Source organism: Pelobates fuscus, chromosome 5 (assembly GCF_036172605.1).
Source record: "Pelobates fuscus isolate aPelFus1 chromosome 5, aPelFus1.pri, whole genome shotgun sequence".
Taxonomy (NCBI): Eukaryota; Metazoa; Chordata; class Amphibia; order Anura; family Pelobatidae; genus Pelobates; species Pelobates fuscus.
In genome coordinates, this window is record NC_086321.1 from 375,690,901 (window position 1) to 375,707,297 (window position 16,397).

A 16,397-nucleotide genomic window follows, 5' to 3' on the forward strand; every position below is an offset into this window, starting at 1 on the left:
CTCATGCGAACTCCTTCTCTCCTGGAACAGGCAAAAGAATACTCCAAAGTAGCAATCCCCCCAAACACGAGACCAAGCTCCGTCTTGAGGGTAAAACAGGAATCTGATTTATTGAGGGCTACATGCCCGGTATTTACGCAGGTCTCCCACCTGGTGGACACTCCCCTAGGGGACCAGATGGAAGACTGTGAAAAGTTTGTTACATTAGCCAACCACAGTGGCTCAGGCATAAAACCCTCCCCTTGGTACAAGCAAAACCCTCCTCTCTATCCTGGAGATAATTGGGAAGAAATCCAATTATCTCCATGGATAGAGGCAAAACGCCATTTTAAATGATACAGTAAAAATGCATAAAATGCCATAACTGTAAAACTACCGAATGTGCTCAGTACATATAACGTATCCCCAGCTAGCCTAGATCTGAGCGCACATTATTACCGAATGGCGCTCAGATCCAATACACACAGTTCAATCGCCATGGAGCCAAAGTCTTTCACACTGTTCTTTCGGTATACGTAGGGCTCCATGGGATGGCTATCTGAGTTAAGTCCATTCGTGAAATAAAAGTCCCAAACGGACTGGTGTTCGTATGCCGGATGACAAAGAATGGAGGTCGGCGGTTTCAGCGGTGTTAGGGAGAAAAAGTGTCCGTTTTGAGTTCCATAAGTTTGTCGACGAACATCACTGTGTATTCGTGCTCCTAAGATGGCCGCTGTCTCGTGGTCGGCATACGAACGACGACCACCCAGCATATGGTTTCAATTAAGAGGTGTCTGCGGTTAACCACAACGTTCGAATTGGGGCCAATAGGTTAACCAGCAGCACACTCCTCTTCTGGGTGACCGGCCTTTCAGCAGTTTGTTCGGTAGATTAACAAATAAACGAACGGGGACGTACGGACAGGCAATTACACGAATCCACACAAATCCACGGGAAAGCACTATAGTTCCAAGACAAAGGGATTTGTCACAGTGGTAGTAACTGAGTATAGAAGGAATCTAGAACAGGAGATATGCAGTAAGCAGCAGCAAGAGTAGCAGACTTTAGAAACATTAAGCAGGAAAGTTCTGAAAAAAAGCACCACAAGATGAGATAAGTAGTTTTCTTAGTATACTTGAGTTTAGATGAGAAGGGTCTTTTAACAATCTGAGTCAATTTGGGTTGGAGAAGGCTGCTTTGCCAGTAAACAGGGTCTTTAGGGTTGCAAAGTGTGGCATAAATAGGTGAGCAGTCCGAGATCAGGGTTAGGAGAAGGCAGCAAAATCCATAAGAAAGTCCAGAGGTTCAGTACACAATTAGGAGAAACAACGAGGAGCTTAGCAGGCACGAAACACGGAGGTAACTAACACAGTAACTAAGCACTGTGTGCTTGGTGCGGATTCCCTAAAAGGCATGGAAGGGTCACATCATGGAGGTGGGCAGGTTAAGGTAAGAACTGACAAGTTGCTGGATCCATTCCAGCTGTGTTTCTCAGCATTCCTACCCTTCCTGTCGGGAGGAATGCCGCATTCCAAACCTCTTCATTGTGGGGGATTTTCAGACAATCTTTGTTTTGCAAAAATTACATTAAATTTTCTCATCCAATATTTATAACATATATTGACTGGAATGTCCCTTTAAATAACTCCATTAAACATTGTGCAGCCAGACACAAATGCGGATAAACTATGTGGCGAAACCAACCTCACCACTGGGCATTGGAGAAGCCTGGTTGCTCGCCTGCTTCCTCTGGACTATGGCCCCGTATTGAAACGCTTGATTTTCCCCTGCAGAAATACTTGTTCGTGCCTTTCTGCCCGGGCATTCGGTAAATTGAATCTACCAAACAAACAGACGAATGACCGGACCACCGGGGTATGGAGTGTGCCGTCAATTAACCTCCCAGAAGCTGCGGTTAACCGCAGCTTAATTGACGAACACTGGGTGGCCGCTGTTCGCATAGCCAACCATGTGGCAGCGGCCATCTTAAACTCCCCAACGGCCAGCGGTGTTCAGCTCCAAACCTGTGGAACTCAAAACGAACACTTATTTGCGTGAACACCACTGACCGTCGACCTACCTTCTCCTGCCTTCAGCCATCTAGCGAACACCGGTTCATTCAGTATTTTAATGTGTGATCAGTGTTACCCCAGATAGTTATGCCATAGAGCCTATTCGTATACCGAAAGACTATGTGAAAGACTTTGGCCCCATGGCGATTGAACTGTATGTATGTGATCTGAGCGCCATTCGGTAATAAAGTGCGCTCAGATCCAAGCTATCTGGTGATAGGTTGAATGTACCTGTTTTATGCAATGGCTGCACAGTTATATATTTTTATGTCTTTTTACTGCCATGTGGTTAATGGAGTTTTACCTCTGTCCTGGGAGATACTTGGATTACTTCCTAATTATCTCTAGGATAGATAGGAGGGATTGTGATGTAATTGTGGGAGTGTTTAAAGGTGTATGTCTGTGATTGGTCAGTGTACCCTTTGCGTCCCAGTCTTCCATCTGGCCCCTAGGGGAGTGTCCACCAGGTGGAAGGCCTGCATAAATACCGGGCAGGTAGCCTACATTAAACCAGACCACTGCTTGACCCTCAACACAGAGCCTTGTCTCGTTCTTGGGGGGATTTATTGTATGCTGTTTCCAGTTCGACTGCTAGGAGTGTAAACCTATTCGTATGTTTTTTCCTGTTGGCTGTTTACAGCATTCGTGTGGTTCCGGTTCGGGAGATTGGTAAATTCGTATGGTTTCCAGTTCGGGATATTGGTGTCTTCAGTAGCTGCCTGTGTATCTGGAAGGGAATATCTCCTAAATGGCTTTTAACACCTTTTATGCCTTGGTGTGCCATTACAAACTACAAATAACTAACACATACATCACTATCGCTTTCCAGATAGAAAGAAATTATTGGACTAAAAGAAATCCTAGATTTCTCGTTTTATTTGTTATTGCGAATTCAATTTTATATAATGTAATGTGAAGATCATGGTGTGAAGATGTTACATTGTCTCATACATAGTCTGTATTAGTTCTACCCGTTGAATAATACATGCATGGTAATATTTTAATATAACATATTTTTTATCTCAGTTTTTATGCTATTTTTTAATTGACCTTTTTCATAGATATCCCATTCTACTTTCCATAACATTATCGTATTTAAAACTCAGTACTGAGTGTGTGTATAATAAATATATAGACCACTTACAGGTCTTGATCCAAATATCTTGCATCAAATTTTATTTGAATTATAATCATATAATTATAATCATATAATAATAAATCATTATAATATTTCAGTCCCAGGAATAGACATTTTGCTTAAAAAAGCTCAACTACTTGGACAGAAACATTACAAATAGTGATGTCGCGAACACAAAATTTTCGGTTCGCGACCGGCGAACGCGAACTTCCACAAATATTCGCGAACCGGGCGAACCGCCATAGACTTTAATGGGCAGGCAAATTTTAAAACCCACAGGGACTCTTTCTGGCCACAATAGTGATGGAAAAGTTGTTTCAAGGGGACTAACACCTGAAATGTGGCATGCTGGAGGGGGATCCATGGCAAAACTCCCATGGAAAATTACACAGTTGATGCAGAGTCTGGTTTTAATCCATAAAGGGCAGAAATCACCTAACAGTCCTAAATCACAATGGATATGGATTGACACCTGACATATGACATATTGACACCTTGACATATGGATTGACACCTGTCCTCAGAGACCCTGATACACACTGACACAGAGCAGAATAGGGACTGTTCCCCCTACATAGGGCCACTTGGCAGATATGGATTGACACCTATCCTAAGGATCCCTGCTACACACTGACACAGAGCAGAATAGGGACTGTTCCCCCTACATAGGGTCACTTGGCAGATATGAATTGACACCTTTCCTAAGGATCCCTGATACACACTGACACAGAGCAGAATAGAGACTGTTCCCCCTACATAGGGTGACTTGGCAGATATGGATTGACACCTATCCTAAGGATCCCTGATACACACTGACACAGAGCAGAATAGGGACTGTTCCCCCTACATAGGGTCCCTTGGCAGATATGGATTGACACATATCCTAAGGATCCCTGATACACACTGACACAGAGCAGAATAGGGACTGTTCCCAAAACATAGGGTCACTTGGCAGATATGGATTGACACCTATCCTAAGGATCCCTGATACACACTGACACAGAGCAGAATAGGGACTGTTCCCCCTACATAGGGTCACTTGGCAGATATGGATTGACACATATCCTAAGGATCCCTGATACACACTGACACAGAGCAGAATAGGGACTGTTCCCCCTACATAGGGTCACTTGGCAGATATGGATTGACACCTATCCTAAGGATCCCTGATACACACTGGAGGGGGAACCTACTGTCCTCCCCCCACCTCCACCCCTGCGCGGTGGGTTGGGGACCATAAATAACAATGGTGGGACCTACTGTCTTCCCCCCGCCCCCACCCCTGCGCAGTGGGTGGGGGCCATAAAAATAATGAGGGGGCAACCTACTGTCCTCCCCCCACCCGTGAGCATTAGGTGGGGGCCATAAAAATAATGAGGGGGGACCTACTGTCCTCCCCCCGGCCCCCACCCCTGCGCAGTGTGTGGGGGCCATAAATCACAATGTGGGAGGACCTACTGTCCTCCCCGCGCCCCCACCCCTGCGCGGTGGGTGGGGGCCATAAAATAATGAGGGGGAGGGACCTACTGTCCTCCCCCGCGGCCCACACACCTGCGTGGTGGGTGGGGGCCATAAATCACAATGGGGGGAGGACCTACTGTCCTTCCCCCACCCCCACCCCTGCGTGGTGGGTGGGGGCCATAAAAATAATGAGGGGGGACCTACAGTCCAACCCCCCGGCCCCCACCCCTGCGCGGTGGGTGGGGGCCATAAATCACAATGGGGGGGCAGACCTACATGTCCTCCATCCGCCCCCACCCCTGCGCAGTGGGTGGGGGCCATAAAATTAATGAGGGGGGCCTACTGTCCTCCCCCCAGCCTCCACCCCTGCGCGATGGGTGGGGGCGATAACAATAATGAGGGGGGGTACCTACTGTCCTCCCCCCTGGCCCCCACCCCTGAGCGGTGGGTGGGGGCCCTAAAAAAACAATAAGGGGGGACCTACTGTCCCCCCCCAACCCCCACCCCTGTGTGGTGGGTTGGGTCCCTAGATAACCCCCCCCCCCAATCAAAGGTGACTAGGGGTCCCCAAGCCCCTAGTCACCCACCCCCCCAACCCAAAAGAAGTTACCCCCTACCTACCCCCCTCACCCTAAAAAATAGTGAGGGGGGAATAAAATAACTAACCTGTAAAGAAAAATTCAACTTACCATTTGACGTCTTCTTTTTTCTAAAATCTTCTTTTTTCAGCCCCAAAAAAGGCCAAATAAAAAGCCATAAGAACCGACGCAATTTAAAAAAAAAAAAGAGCGCAAAAAAAAAAAAATCCATCTTCACCCATGGAGGGCTCCGCAGACTGAGCTCTGCAGGGCGGGGGAAGGCTTATAAAGCCTTGCCACGCCTTGCAATTAGGCTAAGAACACTCTGATTGGCTGGTTTAAGCCAATCAGAGTGCTCTTTGTCATTTTACACAGTGTGGGAAAATTCCAAAGAACTTTCCCACGCTGTGTAAAATGACACAGAACACTCTGATTGGTTAGATTCCAAGCCCACCAATCAGAGTGCTTTTTGTCATTTTACACAGCGTGGGAAAATTCCAACGAACTTTCCCAGGCTGTGTAAAATGACACAGAACACTCTGATTGGTTAGATTTCAAGCCCACCAATCAGAGTGCTCTTTGTCATTTTACACAGCTTGGGAAAATTCCAAAGATCGTTCCCACGCTGTGTAAAATGACACAGAACACTCTGATTGGTTAGATTCCAAGCCCACCAATCAGAGTGCTCTTTGTCATTTTACACAGCGTGGGAAAGTTCTTTGGAATTTTCCCACGCTGTGTAAAATGACACAGAACACTCTGATTGGTTAGATTCTAAGCCCACCAATCAGAGTGCTCTTTGTCATTTTACACAGCACGGGAAAATTCCAAAGAACTTTCCCACGCTGTGTAAAATTACTCAGAACACTCTGATTGGTTAGTAGGTCCTCCCCCATTGTGATTTATGGCCCCCACTCACCGCGAAGGGTTGGGGGCCGGGGGGAGGACAGTAGGTCCCACCTCTCATTATTTTTATGGCCCCCACCCACCGCGCAGGGGTGGGGGCGGGGGGAGGACAGTAGGTCCCCCCTCTCATTATTTTTATGGCCCCCACCCACCGCGCAGGGGTGGGGGCAGGGGGAGGACAGTAGGTCCTCCCCCCATTTTGATTTATGGCCCCCACCCACCGCGCAGGGGTGGGGGCTGGGGGGAGGACAGTAGGTCCCCCCTCATTATTTTTATGGCCCCTACCCACCACGCAGGGGTGGGGGCGGGGGGAGGACAGTAGGACCTCCCCCATTGTGATTTATGGCCCCCACCCACCACGCAGGGGTGGGGGCCGGGGGGAGGACAGTAGGTCCCCACGCTCATTATTTTTATGGCCCCCACCCACCAGGCAGGGGTGGGGGCAGGGGGAGGACAGTAGGTCCCCCCACAGTGTGTATCAGGGTCCCTGAGGACAGGTGCCAATCCATATCTGCCAAGTGACCCTATGTAGGGGGAACAGTCCCTATTCTGCTCTGTGTCAGTGTGTATCAGGGATCCTTAGGATAGGTGTCAATCCATATCTGCCAAGTGACCCTATGTAGGGGGAACAGTCCCTATTCTGCTCTGTGTCAGTGTGTATCAGGGATCCTTAGGATAGGTGTCAATCCATATCTGCCAAGTGACCCTATGTAGGAGGAACAGTCCCTATTCTGCTCTGTGTCAGTGTGTATCATTGATCCTTAGGATAGGTGTCAATCCATATCTGCCAAGTGACCCTATGTAGGGGGAACAATCCCTATTCTGCTCTGTGTCAGTGTCTGGGGGGAGTATCGGCAGTAACACAGAGTGTCAGGAGGGAGTATCTGCAGTAACACAGGGTGTCTGGAGGGAATATCTGCAGTAACACAGGGTGTCTGGAGGGAGTATCTGCAGTAATACAGAGTGTCTGGAGGGAGTATCTGCATTAACATAGGGTGTCTGGAGGGAGTATCTGCTGTAACACAGAGTTTCTGGGGGTAGTATTTGCAGTAATACAGAGTATCTGGGGGGAGTAATTGCAGTAATACAGAGTGTCTGGGGGGAGTATCTGCTTGTAACATTTATATGCACTGAAAAAAAAAAAATAATGGTTGCAGCTTCTGAATGAATCTAAAATGGATGCTGTGCAGTAGGTGGGAGGGTCTGCTAGGTAGGGTGTGCTGCTGATTGGCTGGAATGTGTCTGCTGACTGAGAGGTACAGGGTCAAAGTTTACTCAATGATAAAGAATAGGGGGCGGACCGAACATCGCATGTGTTCCCTGGCGGTGGCAAACGCGAACATGCTATGTTCGCCAGGAACTATTCGCCAGCGAACCATTCGGGACATCACGTATTACAAACTTTATTACCATTAATGCTGGTATCTTCAAGAAGTCCGTGTAATGTGTCCAATCATTCCCTAAGCTAATTACACGGCTATTGATCCTCGTTAATCCCTTCCCAGGACATCACAGTGGTTTTCTTTAGACCATGCTGCCGACATATCATCACCAAAGCTGGATTGACCTCCTGAGTGACCACTCTATCTACACAGACAATGTTTTAATATGTTTGAATAATCATTGGCCCATTCCTATATTGTAAGTGAAGTTTATTAATTTGAGCAATTAAAATCTAATATATATTGTTAATTATGTAATAATTAAAATGTACACTATTTCAGTTTTTACCATTGACTGAGTTCTTTTCTGATGAAGAATTAATAGAAGTGGATCTCTCTAAACTCCAGACAAGACTGCAGTAAGAGGAAATTGGACTATTTTATATCATAAAAAGGACTTTAGTTTTGTTTACATACTATTTATTGTTAGTAGTAGTATTACCTATAAAGCACATTTTCTGCAGCGCTGTGTCAAATCACAAGTTTTACATATTATCAAGAGGTAATGCGTACTTGTTCACACAGCTTACTATTAAAATATTACACATGTGCTTGATATATGTTCTTTCCAATTAGAACATTACCGTACGATGTAACAACACTTTTTTCTACAGATGGTTGTTCGGTAATACCTAATACATTTAAATTACAAACAAGCATAGAAATGTGCAAATACCAAACAAGACTCCAAAGAAGAAGTGCATCACTAATACATCGCTTAACGAGTTGTACAAAGTGAATAGAAGCTCTCACACTTTCGTGTGGAAATACTTTCTCTTCCACACAATATTTAAACCAAAGACATGATACAAGTATACACAATGGAGCTCTAAAAGGAACCGTGTACTCACAATGTTCTTACTCTTAAATATGGAATATAGCAGGAATATCCATCAAATACATAAAAAAAATTGAAAAAAAGGAAAACAAATTATAGCATAGTTGGTTTTGGTAGTAACTCTGAATAGTAAGAAATAGTAGGATCCACTCACATGAATCTGAGCCTGAGAATACTGGCTCAGTAAATTGTACCTGTAAGCTCTTAAGGTAGCATCCCACCTTCTCATGGATAGGATTCAAAACTCTAGTAGTGTAATATGTATGTACTATTTACACCTTATTATTAAAAGATGAATTAAGTTCACCTTATATAGAGCCTGAGAATCCTGGTTCTAGGCTGTAAAGGCTTGATATCACTTAATAGGGTGGCAAAAACCCAAACGATGATCCCTGGAACTGAAGATCAGGCTGGACAGTGAATATAGCTAAGTAAAATTTACTTCTCAAATAAAATCTTAAAACAATCAAGCAGCTAGTAACAAACAGTATATATAAAAGCAATAATGCACTCAACAAGTAATTCAGTCCATTAAATATTTTCAATATCATTTTATTGCAGGTAGACATAGTAATTTGAATGTATTCTTTCATTTTTATTATTTTTTGTCAGAAACTAAATCAAAGTCATTTTCAGAGATTATAATCTGTATTATAAAACATGTCATTAACATTAGAAAATCTTCCTTAGTGCTATCCTGATGTCTTGGTTTCTTAGACTGTAAACTAAAGGGTTAAACAGGGGTGTGAACACAGTATGCAGCAATGATATAATCTTATTCATAAGCAGGAAATGACCTATAGATGGTATCATATATTTCATTATTAATGTCCCATAGAATGCACCAATCACTAGAAGGTGGGAACTGCAGGTTGAAAAGGTTTTTTGTCTTCCGGCTGTAAATGGGATCCTAAGTATCATAAGGAATATATGAATATAAGTCAATATGATAAAACCACAAGGACATATAAAGATAGGTGTAGAGAATACAATGGCTATAAATTCCACCAGAGACGTGTCTGAACATGAAAGTTTTTGAAGAGGTGAAAATTCACAATATATATGTTCAATGATGTTTCCATCACAGAACTGGAAGTTGGATATAGGTATGATACCTATTAGGTTCATAGTAAATCCTAACATCCAAGTAAAGACAGACAGACAGGTACGCAGTGTAATGTCCATGATTAAGGTGTAACGCAATGGGACACATATAGCCAGGTATCGATCATAGGACATCACTGCAAGCAGGAAACATTCGGTAATAATTATGCCACTATAGAAATAGTATTGAGTTATACAGCCAGGAATTGTCATTCTTTTCCCTCCGTTTAAGATTGTATCCAGTAAATTGGGAAGAGTATTTGTTGAGAGCACAATATCAGACATTGATAGATGACAAAGGAAGAAGTACATGGGAGAATGAAGGTGATGACTGATTGAAACTAACACAATGATCAGAAGATTTCCTGTTACTGTGAACAAGAAAATGTTAAGGAATATCATGAAAATTAAAATTTTGAAACCATAAAGATTTCCAAAGCCTAGAAGTATGAGTTCTGTGACTCTTGATGCATTCCCTACAGTCATAGTTCAAGTTTCCTCACTGCATGCAGATGTGACACTTTACAGTCTAAAAAATTATAAAAATGTGTATACTGTTTTAATATACAGAATGGCAAGGTATGGCAACAGTTTAAGAGACATAACTAAACATAATCAGCTGTTTAATTGTAACTAAATACAATGTTTAAAACTATCTACTAATAGTTTTTCTAATTTCTGATGTTTTTACTACGATGAACCTCCTGCTTATTTTCTCAGTCTCCATAACCTTGGTCTAGTTGGCACTGCTCTTTAGGTTCTTATCTTACCACTTGGCTCATCCTTTTTCCTGATAAATCTATCTTTCGGTCTCCTCACCAGCTCCACAATTCTCAAAGTAAATCCCTACATAACCAGGTAAATATTTTCCATATCTAGAAACACCGTAACAGTATTTCAAGTGCATAAATAAGAGAGTGACTACTACATATGAATCATCTGGAGCCTCACATATGGTTACGAAGTAATCTCAAACAGGGGGTAGCCCTTACTGATCAATATAGAAGCAAAAAATAGTTAGAGAAACCCAGGAGAGTGGAAGTTTCACTAAGAGATTACTATAAATAGGTAGAAGCCACTTCATTAGGATAAAAGCATAGAACGTTATGGATTAAGATTAAAAAAGGAAAAAACGTGTCTACAAACTTGAACAAACTAGTGTGGCTAGTGGGCTGAAAATATTGTAACAACAGATATTCTTCGACAAAACAAAGGGAATTAACCACTGTTAGATGTAAGGTCAGCAAATAACTTGTTAATACATTTAGATCACATAGAAGAGGAGTGTCAGAGAAATGACACTCTGTGTCTAGGCAACGTTGCCGCAATAAATCAGTTAGATTGTTACAAAGCATTATTTAAGAGCTCTTGTTTAGGAGAGGTTGAAATTAAGTAATCAATTTACTCATGTGGTAGTAGGCAAGGAGTAAATATAGATGCAGTTATATAAAAGATATACACGTTAGATAAACCGCTTGAGCCATAATGGCAAAATTAGATGGATACTTAGAAAAAGGAGTAACGATACGGCAGAGCTAAGTTAGATGAACAAAACGTCAATATGTACTCTGCCTTTGACTCCTAATAAAATTAGATAGATTTTGAATAAATCGTAATGCTAGATAAACTAATAACTCCCTTTAACTGCTTAGAGGCAGTTTCCAATACCCACTAAGGAGCCCTTTTCTAAAGCTGAAATAGCCAAACGACCTAGCCACACCGTGAAACAAAGTAAGTGCACGTCAATGAATAGTGCTCTGGAGTGACGTCAACCCGACGCGCAGATCGCGCCTTTCTCAAGAGATATTTTTTCCTTTTTAATCTTAATCAATAATGTGCTATGTTTTTATCCTAATGAAGTGGCTTCTACCCATTTGTAACGGATCACCTGGTACCCCGACTGGGTACCTCCGTTAAAGGATGCTCCTAGCGCTTCCTGAGGCCTCCAAGCACTCTAGCCGACACCACAATCACCGAATCAGAGAAGCATATGAATCCTCTCAAGCCTCTGAATGCTGTAGACAGTTGAATAGGAACCATACGAATAGGTTTGCACTCCTAGCAGTCAAACTGGAACAGCATGCAATAAATCCTTCCCCCAATAATGAGACGACACTTCACTTTGAGGGTAAAACAGGAACTCTGGACTGGCTCATCCAGCCTGGCTTTTATTTCCATTTCACACATACAGGCCACACCCAGGGGGAGGCATAAAATGACCAATAGTATCACGGGTGCAACCCACACATCCCCTCCCCTTAGTGTGACACATAATCCCATTATGCATACAGTTTAAAATATACTTTTTACACAATATTTATAACTTCAAAACCATACATCACATTCACACAAAATTACATATCCACAATCAATCCATTCAGGGGAACAACATATTAAAAAATGGCATGGATCAGACCAGGGGTTCAAAAGTTAGTAAATTATCTTTTAAAACCCCTAGCTTTCCAGCTCAGACCGGTTTTTACAGAGCCTTCTCTGTGCTGGAGAAGTAATCCAATTATCTCCAGCACAGAGACAGACTCCATTAACCACATGGTTACAGAAAGACATAAAACACTTTAAAATACAGAAAGTTACTTTTTATCCATAACCCACAGACATTTCACATATCCCCAGATAGCTGGGATCTGAGCGCACAAAACTACCGAATAGCGCGCAGATCCTATTCACACAGTACAATTGCCATGGAGCTAAAGTCTTTCCCATAGTCTTTCATTATATGAATAGGCTCCATGGTATAGCTATCTGGGGTATCAACGCTCACACAGGGCCATAATCACTGAATAAAAGTCCATACGTTTTCAGGGGCCATAGTCTTAAAGGGTATTGTTACCCAAAGTCTCAATATGTCCCCAGACAGTTCTTAAAGGGCCAGCAGCAGTACAATAAAATACCATTCACTGTGCTTAAAGGGCCAGCAGTCGCACAATAAAATACAATATGCCCCAAATAACCCAGGGGCCATAGTCAGCAGGTAGGAGGCGGGCAAACAGGCTTCTCCAGGGCCCAGTGGCGAGGTTGGTTTCGCCACACCATTTATAGTAATCTCGTAGTGAAACTTCCACTCTGCTGGGTTTCTCTAACTATTTTTTGCTTCAGTATTTCAAGTGCACCTGGGGCCACCAATAGACAGTCCTTCCACAGATCATGACCCATTGTTGACCATCTCGGATGACATCTGCCAATGGAAGCTCAATGATTGATAACATTTTGGTGTTTTGGGGAATCTCACTTGAATCCCTTTTGAAATGTATCTAAAATATAATTATAGTCATCATTATTATGATATGCAGATTAATGAAAAACAATGTTTTTTAAATAGATTTCATTGTAAAAAAAATGGTATGAAGAAAATGTTCTTGTTTCAAAGTGTTTCACCTAAAAATGTTTTCAAATATTTTCCAAGAAGTCAACATGAATATGATATGCAAAGATGTGTACTATAGCGTTAATCCGAAGCGGAGAATGTGCTATCACCAAGAGTGTACCTCACTCACTCAACCATACATATAATAATAAAGTGAATTAGCTAATATGACTTGACAAGCAATAAAAGCTAAAAAAAGATTGGATAGCACATAAATAGAGAATACAACCTTTAAACAGGACGTGATCTTGAACAGATCTAAAACATAACAATAAAATATATATGGTGAAGTATGAATGAACAAGAAGGACAATATCCAGGAGGTAGAGAATTTACAACAGATATTGGTGTTCTGCGCTTATCTCCCTTTTTGTGGGTATCTGTAGCAGATCAAAGTGTGGTATAGACGGCAACATTTCTTCAAATGTGAGATCCTCAGAATGGACAAAAAAGAGAAATATACATAGAATAGTACTGTATAAAAATATCAAAGATTTATTGCACTGATTGCACTTACATTCAGGTCACAATCAGCAGGCATATCTCCACTAACAAGTGGACCAAGATGGCAGAATGGGTCGGTGGTGCAAATGGAACACCAGCTGATCGTACCATATGTAGTGTTAAAAATAATATAAAATACAAATATAATAATAAAACAAAATTAGAAATAAGAAGTAAATATGAATACTCAATCCAACGCATTTCGTCTGTATAGACTTCTTCAGGGATATGAGTACTGTCCCAAACGTTCCTTTTTTATATCTGTAAATCCAGATGACTCTCATCAAGCTCCTTTCAAAAAAGCCGCAGAAACTAGCACTTTCGGGGTTCAGCGTATATCGTTCCTCATTGGATAACTCCAGGCGGACGTCATGCATCTTGCGGCCTTTCTTTAACTTCCGCGTTCCACAGTGGAACGCATATCATTACTCTTACTCTCGTGTTCCAACAGTGGAACGCATATCGCAAAGAGGAAAAAGGTGGCAGTGGGTGGGAAAAAAAAAACTCACTGACAACTCGAACTGGCAAGTCTGTGTATAAACAGTCCTAATCAAAAAGTAACAGAGGAGGGGCAGGGCCGGGCTGCCAGGCTGAACAGCAGCAGAACATCATGGCTCCTGGCCTGGGCCCAGGAAAATGGCTAAAAAACAGCACACGAACTGCCATAAAGCTGGATTGCTCGACATATAATTGGAGAGAAACTCATAAGCCATCCGAAGATACCAAACTGAAACAAATAATAAAATTTGAACACTGAGTTTACTAAACCGGGCCTATGTGCAGTTAAGAGCCTGAACGAGTGAGGCACCTGCAGGCACACGGATAATAGCCCAACAGGCCAAGGTAGACGGATGCCCGGCTACAGTACCACCACAGAGGACAAAGACACGAGGGGCGGCCCGGCCCCGCTTCACCCCCCCTGGCCAGTGGGGGTAATCCCGGCCACATGGGGAAGTCACACTCCAGGGTGGGAGATACCGTGTGGAGACTACGCTGATCCCCTAAACAGGCAAAGGCCACCAGACTGGGGCCCGCTTGAAGACTTACCCCAAAGGAGGGGTACCGCAGAGGACTTAATTTGCGAGGACCACTCTATGCACAGGCTTAGCATGATGAAAGAAAGACACGAAGGGGACTACTAACTGCTCAAAGGGCTGGCAGGTGCGGCACATGCGGCCACTGAAGACGCCAGCAGATACGTGGATTCTCCGACTGCCTGTCCACCGACGGAGTGCCGGCCCAGACTAACCGAGTATGTGGAGGTCCTCGTGGAGTCTAGTCCCTGGCGCTGTGAGTCCTGTAGATCGGGAGGGCATGGGCCCTCCGGCGGACCTGTGACCACGAGGGATGCGCATCACCCCCAAGTGTGAGACCGGCGCCAGGAGAGGCGGGGGCTGACACTCCACGGAAGATTGAAAGGTGCTGGGGAGGTGCAGGGGGCAGGGGGCGCTCAGACCCTAGGTGTGGGGGTCCTGTGGACGGTCCCTGGCCCTGAGTGCCCACAGGGCCACAGAGAGCCCAACTGGTGGACTGTGACCAGCCTGGGGAGGACGGGTGGAAGCCCGGTGCACTGGGGCCATATTGTTTCTGTGCCTTGGAAGGCCCGGACCAGACCATTATAAAGTCCCCAACCACGGACACTATGCTTGTGACTAGTTTATATTTCATAGGTCCTTACAAGTTATCTTTATATTTATGCATGTTACCACTGATAGTTTTAGATTAAGTAAGTTAACCTGGTATGGAGCAGTTCACCAACCTGTATGCATATAGTAGGTGTACATATTGGCTTTTCACTGTAATTGCTGACCTAGATGGACTATTAAAAAAACTAGCCTACATCATCCCACTTGGTTAAATAATGTCCCTAAGAGACAAATAACGCGGATGCGAAGAAACTGTTCCAATATCCACATTTTTGAAGAACAGTCACAAATAATTAAAAACAGATATTCTGAAAAAGGATATAATGTAGAACAAATGGAAAGGGAAATTACATATATGAAAAGAAGGGACCGTTCAGAATTTCTAGTTGACAATAAATCAAAAAGCAAAAGAGATAACACTCATGTAGAATTTGCATTTATCACGAAATATAATACACATGCCAGGAAAATGAAAAAATTCTTAAAAAACATTGAGCCATCTTAAAGAAGGACGAAAGTCTGGGTAATGTTATACCTGATAGACCAACAGTTATTTATAGAAAAGCTGACAACTTAAAAAATCAATTAGCACCCAGCCTCTTACCTATACAGATTACCAAGCCTAATAATAATTTTTTACTTTCTCAAAGGACTGCAGGATTTCAAAAATGTGGCACTTGCTCTAAATGTACCTATCAAAAGAAAAAGACCATAACCTTTACAGGTACTTATACAAAAAGGACATACACTATTAAGAAGTGTATACATTGCACATCCACATGTGTAATATATTTATTGCAATGTGGATGTGGAGCACAATACATAGGCAGAACCACCAGGCCAGTACATATTAGATTTTGAGAACACTTCAATAATATTAGAACCAACAAAGTAGAACATAGTGTCCCAAAACATTGTAATACTTGTACATTTTTTAATTGGTCTACCTTCATTGCTATTGGCATAGATTCTATTGAAAAGCATTGGAGAGGAGGTAATAAAATGCAGGAATTAGCCAAAAAAGAGGCACAGTGGATATATAATTTAAAAACCTTAAAGATTGGTTTGAACCAAGACATTGATCTTACATGATTACTATGATCCTTTTTCCAACCTCCCCCCCTTTTTCTTTTTACTTTTTCTTTTTTCTCTTTTATGTGGTGGGTTCACTGGATTTTTGAGCAATGTATATTTTGTATCTGAATTTATTCCATACTAATTTGATTTTCTCTTCCTTGTAGAATATTTGAAAAGGTCATGCTTTTCAGTTAAAATACCATTTGTTTTATGTATATATTTTTCATTTGGAGATTTTCAATTTGTGTTTTTTTTTCTCTGTTTCTT

At 42.8% G+C, this 16,397-nt stretch overlaps 1 protein-coding gene across 1 annotated transcript; it reads right to left on the reverse strand.

Annotated features, from left to right (window-relative positions):
- Positions 1-9,086: 9,086 nt before the first annotated feature.
- Positions 9,087-10,004, reverse strand: LOC134612310 (olfactory receptor 11L1-like). The gene has a single exon (XM_063456649.1). The coding sequence runs from the start codon at positions 10,002-10,004 to the stop codon at positions 9,087-9,089; it is 918 nt and encodes a 305-aa protein (XP_063312719.1).
- Between the last annotated feature and the right edge of the window lie 6,393 nt (positions 10,005-16,397).